At 35.2% G+C, this 9,772-nt stretch overlaps 1 protein-coding gene across 1 annotated transcript; it reads right to left on the bottom strand.

Moving 5' to 3' along the window:
- Positions 1-2,686: 2,686 nt before the first annotated feature.
- On the bottom strand, positions 2,687-5,199 carry LOC111993223 (uncharacterized; the record flags this gene model as incomplete). The annotated part of the gene is given in 5 exon segments (XM_065763616.1): positions 2,687-2,994; positions 3,468-3,574; positions 3,680-3,794; positions 4,781-4,839; positions 4,906-5,199. Coding segments are annotated over 5 exon segments (880 nt in total), but the record flags the coding sequence as incomplete, so codon positions are not given.
- Positions 5,200-9,772: the final 4,573 nt, after the last annotated feature.

Here is a 9,772-nt window from a genome sequence, read left to right as displayed (position 1 = left end):
TGGTTGTTGTTGATGGGATTACTAGTGCTTTTGTGGGAGAAAAATCCTCAAAAAAAGTTTAATTCATCTTGTGCTGTTAAAATTCTTATCAAGCAATTTGTACCAATAATTATCCTTGAAATTCATTGACTATAAATCCTCAAATTCAAATGCAACCTTGTAAAATTGTCAAAATATAATTGTTCCTGTGCTAATAGCTGTACAGCTTCTCATCTTCAGTGACAAGGATAATTCTCTTATTCTGTGATTAGGTTAAAGGCTGAATTTGTGTGGACTCTATTTGTTTCTTCTTCTTCTTTATTTATTTTTTTCTTAAAAAAATTATAAAAAGGAAAAGAAAATAACACATAATAATATGTGGTCAAATTATTTTCAATGAATGCAACTCACAACAAAAGAAAGTCAATAAAATCAACAAAAGGCATCAAAGGGATGTTGCCTAGAGCAAGCATCCAATCAAACAACGATTTGCTCTTTAATAACATGAGCAGGTCACTCAACACCATTAAGGACCCCCTATTTCTTTGTACAATCTTTGCCAACTCTCCAACATATCATACACAGATTTCGGCATCACCCAAGCTAATCTTGGAGAGTGAAAACAAAGGAAAATTAATATGTTGTCATAGGACAATGAAGAAGCAGGTGATCAGCAGTCACACCGCTACCTCTACACACACAACACTAATCAACTATCAAAATATGTCTTTTGAAGGTTATTAATTTTCAGGATTTTCCTAAGGGTTCAATCCAAGCTAAGAATGCCACTTTTCATGGGACCTTGGCCTTCCAAATTTTTTTCGACGAGAAGGGAAAGGCTTGTAGAGTAATAATGGTTTAACAAATTTACATTGTATAATTTCAGCAAAACTCGACAGATTTCTTAGACATTGGATGTATGGGTTGATAGCAATGACAGACATGATGGAACTGCTTCTAGCCATTGGTGTGTTCCAAGGGATGGCAAATCTGAAGGAAACCTTATTAGAAAGAGGATATGAAAACAAGCTATCTGATAGTATTATTACTGCCAGGCACTTAGGTGAAAATATTGAAAGCTACAATTTTTTTTTCCTCTTTTCCTTTTCATTATTGACATTTTTATTGGTAAGTTACACACGTACCTCAAATGTTTTGAACTCATATCTTCTCAAAAAAAAAAAAAATAAATAAATAAAATTCACCCTCTACCCATTCTTGTGTGAGGGAGTGCCATTAGAGCTAGAGTTAATTGGCGCAATCTTAGAGACCAATTAAGGATATGCCATTTTTCTATCATCTCATGTAATGTGCCAAAAATATTTTCTCCCCATTCATTAATTCTGAAAGACATGACATGATTATGCTGGTAGCCAAGTGTGCCTTAGTGCTGTTCTAGGTGGAAGGTAGCAAGGCTTGCTAGTAGCTTGTGGTGGAAAAAGTTCTAACTCTTTATAGTACTGTTTTTATGTTTTAGTTTCAAAGAATATTCTTAATTAAGTTATAGTACTGTTGTTGAGTTTTGGGTTCAAAGAAAATTCAGGAATGTAATATCGTGTTTCTTTCAAGATATGAAAAGGAAGGTCTACGTGATGCTTTCTGTCATGTAGGAAATGCAGAAAATCATATGCTGGATAAGAAAATAAAGAATGCAAGATACTTATCAAAAAATAAAAATAAAAAATAAAGCAAGCAAATTAGTGCAAGTTTGTAGCTAAATGAGGTAAAAGTTTCTTTGGTGATGTTTGGTTTGTATGACTAGAAAACATTCCATGACGGTATGATAGTAAGATTGATAGAAGTTATTGTGATGTTCCCTCTCACTCTAGTGGTGGGACATAGGCTTAGATGATTGGTAGCAGATGGTCTGTGAATGTTTGTGATTATTGGTGCAAGTCTGCAAGAGAAATAGAATGATGATGCTTCAAGAAAGAATGATTTTTCTAGAGAGGGGGAGAGGCTCAACTTCTATCTATTCTCAAAGGAAATCTCATACTCATTTATTAAAATCTCAATTTTAGAAGGCTTATGCTTAGTTAGCAATTTATAGCTTAGGGAATTAGTTATGATGACCTTATGATGATCATCATCCATAATTGATTTCTTAGATTTTAACTTCCATATTTATCACTTGCTAAAATACAATACAATGTGAAACTAATTACAGGTTTACACATATCAAACACATTCTTTAATTTGAACACATGCCTATCTAACTACCAAAATTTAAGCACATGCTAAATTAATTCGTTACATGTTGGGTCCGCACAGGTTAACTTGATTGGTAGGCCTTGGGTTATGCTCCCTTAAGGTCCTAGAATCGAGTTCTAAGATTACCCAACTCATGGTTTTTGTGGGCAGGTCATGCATCGGGGGTCTAATTGACAGGGAAAAAAAAAAAAAAAAAAAACACTTGTAATGTTATGAATTTGGAATAACATCTTATATACTTGTTTCAAATCCACATATTGATAAAACTGAAATTCATTAACAGATAATGTTTCTCTTTCAAAACACCTTATTCAAGTCATTTGGACTAGAAACTAAATCCAAATCTTATATTTCCATTGAAATGAAACATAAAAATATTAAATGAAGGATATGCATTTAACATCATATCATATTCTAGTTTAAAGAGAGAGGAGTATGTGTTATTTAGCTATAACCATATCAACTATTACTTTCATTTCCAGGAACACAATTTTACCTGAACTAGGTGAAGGAGTTTCCTCAATATAATTTTCTGGGGATCTAGCAATGAAGTCTTGCTCATTTGTTGAGAATGATGATTGAGCTCCAGATGGTGATGCCACAGCCCCCAATGAAGTCTCTTCACTTCTCATATCAGAGCCATATTCATTTGGCTCCTCAAACCCAGCAACATTGGATTCAAAATATGGACATTCTAACACAATTTCTGGTTGTTGACTTAAAAAGCTGAGACGAGGGTCACTTTGAATAAGCTTTTCGAAGTGCTTGTCTAACATACCTTGTGGGCACTGTAGAAAATGTCGCCTGTGACAATATCAAAAACCGCAGCAGCATCACATATTTAGAATCTTAATGATACAACACAGAAGTGATTCATACTCTTGATTAGTTGCAGTCTAAAATGCAACTTACAACTCTGTGTTTGGATCAATTTTGATATTGGCCCCTGATATTTAATAAGTTTAATCCTAGTCTCTTACATTTGGCACCATTTTTTTTTTTAAAAAAAAAAAAATCTCGTCCTGTCTATTCCCAGTAATGACATGAAACCTAAAATGCTAATTAACCCTACATTCTCTACAGCTGGTCTAATTAAAAACAAACCATATCATTTAGGAAGTAATTGTAATTCCCAGTGAATCATACATCGAAGAAGATAATGATGAAGGAAGAAAGATATAAGATCTGCTCCAAATGTAATGTAAAATATAAACACGCAATCATAGGTTTGGGTCAAATAATAATAAAATGTTGTAAGTTTAATAAAATTGAAGTACCTATAAACGCTTGCTTGACCACCTGTAAAATCCGAGGATGCCTGCCATAAGGTGTGCTTCCTAGGTTGTGGATTTGTCTCCCTAAAGAAAAGGGGCCTTCTAGACAGCTGAGTCAAACAAACAAACAAACAAGAACATGAATCTAGCTACAATCATAATCTAAATTAAAAATAAAAAATAAAAAATAAAAAGAGGGAATTTTTTGAATTTACCACAACATCCAAAGTTCCCGGTCCATCATCTGGATAGATTGCTTTGATAGCCACAATATCCGACCACTGTAATTCAATCTTATTCTTAAGACTGCCATCAAGGACTTCCCACACCCAGGGGCGGAGCCAGGAATTTTTGTTTGGGGCCAAGTTGCGACACTAATATATTTATCAAGACAACTTTCACACCCACACACACATATATACACATACGCGCGCTTTTTATTATATATACACATATATATATACACACTTTTTTATTTGATAAGTTATATATATACACACATCCAACCAAAAAAAAAAAAAGATTTTAGTATTTTCAATCAAAATTATTTTTGATGGCAATCTTTCATAAAAAATTCATTATTTCCATTTTCATAGTCAAAATCTTAAAAAGTTTCATTTTAAACACAAATTATCAAATTTTATGCTAAAGTAAGTAAAAAATCTTTCAATTGAACTAATAAAATTTTCAAAAACATGAATGATCCAAAACTTGGAGAAATAAGTTAGGCTCAAACATATTTAAAGCTATCTTGCTTTAACACATTATAGGGCAACTAAAGACACATTTCATGTATAGTTTTAGTGATAAATTTTTTTTAATGAGTCAATGACTTGTTAATCGTCATATAACGAGTTAAAAAATATAGATTTAAATATGTTTGATACCAAATTATATCAAATATTTAACAGATATAAAAGCACATTTTACAATAAAAAATAAAATTAGAAAAAATAAAGTTATATTTTTATAACTATTAGACCAATTATTTTTTTTTAAGAGCATTATTAAACTAATTCAAATATTTGGGGGGATTTTTATCAAATATTTAACAGATATAAAAGCACATTTTACAATAAAAAATAGAATTGCGAAAAATAAAGTTATATCTTTATAACTATTAGACCAATTATTTTTTTTAAGAGCATTATTGGACTAATTCAAATATTTGGGGGGAGGGGGGGGCAACTCTTATTTTTTAGACTAAATTTTGAAAACATAAAAATAATTGTATATATATTTTTAAAAATTTTAAAATTTTGGGGGGGCCATGGCCCCCCCACCCCTGTACGTGCCTCCGCCACTGCGGCCACACCAGCTTATGCTTTGCAAAGTAACATTTTGCCACCAACTCTCCTTCGTACTTCGACTTATGCTACAAAATAGAATAGAAAGTCAACAACAAGCATAATCCAGGCAACATGAATATAAATTTATATACCTCCCATGTCCCGATTCTAAGAAGTGAGGCCAAAAATTTCGAAGCCTTGAGCTTGTCATTATTATTATTGTTGTTGTAGGTGTTTTGATGAGAAAGCAGCCTGATTTGGATTAAATCCAAAAGGGAGGGGCTCTTTCGGAGATGCAAACCAAGAGGGCTTAGCTCATGATCAAAGGGATTGTACATTTCCTTTTGTTGCAGAGATTGATGCTTGTGCTTGGATCGCTTGTTAAATTCTAAGGAGGATTTTTCAACTTCTTCTAATACCGCCTTCTTCATTAGCTCAACCATCGATTCTTTTTTTTTTTTCTTTTAAAAAAATTTTACTCGATTCAGGTGAAATGGGTTATAGGTCACGGGTCAAAACGAGTCATTTTAAGCGAGTTAAAAACGGGTTCGGGTCAATCGGGTTGCGAGTTGGGTTGGGTTGACCCATATTTTCCACATGAATTTTTTTTAAAAACAAAAAATTTTATAAAGAAAACATGTATTTGCTAGTTGAAAAATTATGCAACAAATTACTTGATGTAAAATACATTATTTTGAATTCACCACTTATATTAAGAAGGAACTTAGTTAAACTTATTAATACTTATTCAATAATTTTAAAATTATACAAATCCTAATATTGCTATCTAAAACAAAATAATACAAAAATAAGTAAAACAAATACACAAGTTTTATTTCTACACAATATCAACATTCCAAAATATGAAACAAAATTACAAATGACTTATTGGATAACTCATTTGATAAAGAATAAAAACATATAATAAATTTACAATCATGTAAATTAATTTTATAATCTATTATCAATTGTGGTTGGCACTCTATTTCAATTGAGATACATATTAAAGTTTGATTGCTTACTTATTTATACATGGTCTCTTTTATGAATATCATATCATTGCTAAGCAACACACACTCTAGGAAATATCATAATTTATTTTGAAAAGTTGTTTATTTTGGACATAAATTGTTAAAAAAAAAAATAGGTCTAAGCATTCATAATTTATGCTAATTTGATGCTTTGGCTTCACTATTTTCACACTTGTGAATGTTTCTCACATATATCTATAATTTTAAATCTATGTTTTTAACTCTACAATTTAAAAAATGTGATTATCTTGGCATGTACTTTACTATTTGATATTTAAAAATCTTTACTAATTATAAAATGCTCAACTATTTATCTTTCAATTAATTTGCATACAGTTACGTAATTGTATCAATTGTTTCCTTAAAACTCACAATAAACAATTTGTTGATGCCCATTTTTGCAAATATGTACCCGAAGGCTTATGAGGAAGAAAGCTCAATGAAGAGCAAGGCCCAAAGGCCCACCAAGAAGACCAAAGAACAAGAAGGGTCCAAAGAAAGAAGTGCAAGTGAAAGCAATCTACGGCAAAACGCAAGTCTGCCGCAGAATACAAGTCTGCCACAGAATACAACTTTGCCGCAGAATACAGTTCTCTGGCAGGATGGTTTCGGCAGATAAAGAAATAAGGAGCAGCAGGAAGTGTTAGCAGCAGGAATTGCGTGAAGGAAGAGTCAAACTAAAGGAAACGACAAATGCAGTAAGAAACGCGTGAAGAAATAAGACAAAAACATGCAGCAGACAAAACAGAAATAATCTGCTACGGCAGGAATGGCGTAGGAGACAAAAAACAAAAGACAGTGGAGCAAGCACAAAAGGGTCGGGGCACCACCAACTTGTACCCAGCCAATACAAGGGAGGTGGGCCCACGGTCAAGGGAATTCAGAGGGTGTGGTTTGGTGGTGGGGGGAAAAGGGGGTCTATATTTGGTTTCCTGCCATGACTTCTTTTGGGAACATATCCTGCTGGGATGATATCTTACCCAAAAGAAGTAATAAATGGTTGGGACCACTGATGCATGCCATAGAGCTAGGTAGTGAGGTAGAGGTATACGACATGAATAAACAAAAGAGAATTTTGTCGTGCAGCAAACATGTTCTGAGCAGATGGCAGTGGTTGGGGCAACCAATGGGTGAATGGGTAATCTTGAAAGGATGCCCACAACAAACCAAAAACAGTTGGTAAAGCCCTAAGGGTAAAAAGGAGAAATCACATTGAATTAGCTCACTGTAAAAGGGAGGTAACCACGGCAGAAACGAGGGGGGGAGACCGAACAAGGGACGGAGTTAGAGGAAAAAACAGGGGAAAGAGTGAAAAAACAGGGGAAGAAGAAAAACACCCAGATGGGAGAGAAAGAAAGAAAGAAAGAAAGAAAAAGAAGAGAGAAAACGCGGCAGGAATAGGGGCATGCATCAATAGACCATCTTTTCCCTCCCTCTTAACAAACCCACTCTTTGAAATCTCTAAAAGTAATAGCTAGTAGCCATTTAGGCCTATTCTCCAAAATGAACAACTTTTATGGCAGGAGCCCATAATAAGGTTGTTGAAGTTGGAGTTTGGGTTCCTTCTTGGTTTACTTATTCTATTGGCAGATTTAATACTTAATTTTGATTGCAAATATATTTGATTTCTCTCATTATAACTTATATCTGCCGTATTTAGTCATCCTGCGGTAGCACGTTTTTATTACGTCTGCCGCATCAGTTGTTCTGCTGTGGTGTCTTTACTTGCTGTATTAGTTATTTTGCCGTAGCACCTTTTCATTATATTTACCGTGTTAACTATTTTACAAGCTAAACCATTTCCTGCCGAAGCTTTCTTCTTTATTTGTTGTTACGTATTTTACTGTTGACACAAGCTAACCATTATTCTGCCGTAAGTATATATATACGTATACCCTGTTTCTCATGTTCTGCAAAATATATTTTATATATGTATATGTGAATACGTATAAGTATATATACTCATATATGTATGTATATATTTGAGAATATGCTAACCCATTTAAACTAACATTTGTTTGATGGGTATTTTCTTTGGGTTTTAGATTTGTTTATGCGCAGGAAGTAGAAAAGTGTTTCTGTAGTAAAAACGAAGAGTGGTCACTCACATTGTAGAAGGCTTTAAAGCACGGCAGACAGCTTTAATGCACAGCAGACAACTCTATTGCACAAGGCTTTAAAGCACGACAGGAAGCTTTAAAGCACGACAGGAAGCTTTAAAGCACATCAGGAAGCTTTACTACACAGCATAAAGCTTTATTGCACAGCAAGCAGTCTTATTACACAGCAGACAGTCTTACTACACAGTAAAAAGTTTTGCTGCATAGCAGAAAAGTCAATCCTGCGGCAGAAACTGGAGAAAAGTCTTCTGCGGCTGAAATAGGGGATAAACCCACTTTGCAGCGTCTTCCCTTGGACTTGGACTCAACGTTTGCGCACAAGCTGGACCAAGTTGAGTTGCAGTTGGACCGGTCTTAACTCCCTTACTCAGAACACTCGGGCCTACTACCGCGGAAGGCATCCTAGCCCAACGCACACAAAAAAGGCCCCCACACAATTAAACCAATATTGTCTTAATTTTACTATTTTTTTTACTAAAAAAAAAGTTTAAAAAAAAATGGTTCGGGTTCGGATCGTGTCAGGTCTGGTTGACCCCCACAAAACACGGGTCAGGTCACAGGTCAACCCATTTTTACTTCAGGTCAAAAAAATCAAGTTCGGGTCGGGTATTTTTTGAGTCGGGTAGAAAAAATCTTGACCCGTTTTGCCATGTCTATGCCCCCTTAACAGAATTGCCACCTGGTAGACCTGTCGTCAAATTTGCCTCAATAGAACCTTGTTCCTTCCTTCCTCTGTATAATTGAAGGAGTTTCTCCATTTTGGATTCCTCATATTTTTATACTTAAAATATCATCATCATATCTACTTATAAGTTTTCAACTAACGAGAATAAACAAACACCTTGCCATTTATCTCATTTTTTATTTGTCATGATTCCCTAAGTAAGAAAGCCCATGGCCATGCAAAGCCATTTGGGGAAGAGAGTAAATGGCAGGTCTAAAAGAAGACCAGCAGGACCAAGTCATTACAGTAGGAATGACAAAATAGTATGGCAGGACATGATGGCAATCAAGAAATGGGCCAAGAGAAATGTAAAACCCAGTATTAAATGAAGCCCAGCCCCAAAAGGGAATAGTGAATTATAAAACAGCCCACATAAAAGAACGAAGAGGTGCAGCAGACTGTGTAAACAAAGCTCCAGACCGCAGCAAATGCATGAGCAGTAGACAGATTTTGGACATACATGAAAGGGAAGCATGCGCAAGGCCAAGGCACCTCCAGCCTGTACCCAGCCAATATGGGACGTGGTGGGGCCATGGGTCAGAAGTAAGAGGTAAAGGGGGTATGGTTTGGTCGTGGGGAGAGAGGAAAATACCTATTCTGCAGTTCCTACCTAAGCCCTTTTGGGAGGTACGTCCTGCTGGGATGACAAACCGCTCAAAAGAGGCAAGGTTTAAAGGGAAACCGTTGGGTGCATGCCATGAGGGAGAGAAAGAAAGCATTTACACTAAGGCAGGAAAGGGTGCCACGGCGGACTAATAAACAACACAAACCTACCTTTATCTGGCGATGGTAAGTGGTACACAGACGAACTCTTTGATGGTCAACAAGTATGCCCAGACCAGACAAAGGCAGTTAAGGGGTAAAGTGGTAAAATCCGATCACAGCAGGCCCTATAAAAGGACCCTTGCCGTGCCCTGTAGAGGGGATCGAAAAACAGAGGTATTACGAAGTGAAAAGAAAACAAAAAAGGAAAATAAAGGAAAGAAAAAAAGATAAGAGAGAAAATAAAAAAGCAAAAGAAAGATAATATAATGGGCATGCACCAGTAGGTCGGTTCCCTTCTCTCCCCCTTGAAATCTCACTCTCTTTGAGGCAAGTAAAGAATAGAGATTCCTTTGGGCTCTAATCATTTAGGTTCGGTTCC

Source organism: Quercus suber, unplaced genomic scaffold, assembly GCF_002906115.3.
Source record: "Quercus suber isolate HL8 unplaced genomic scaffold, Cork oak 2.0 scaffold_516, whole genome shotgun sequence".
NCBI lineage: Eukaryota > Viridiplantae > Streptophyta > Magnoliopsida > Fagales > Fagaceae > Quercus > Quercus suber.
The sequence above is the reverse complement of the archived record's forward strand: the minus strand, read 5'-3'. Positions and strand labels throughout refer to the sequence as shown.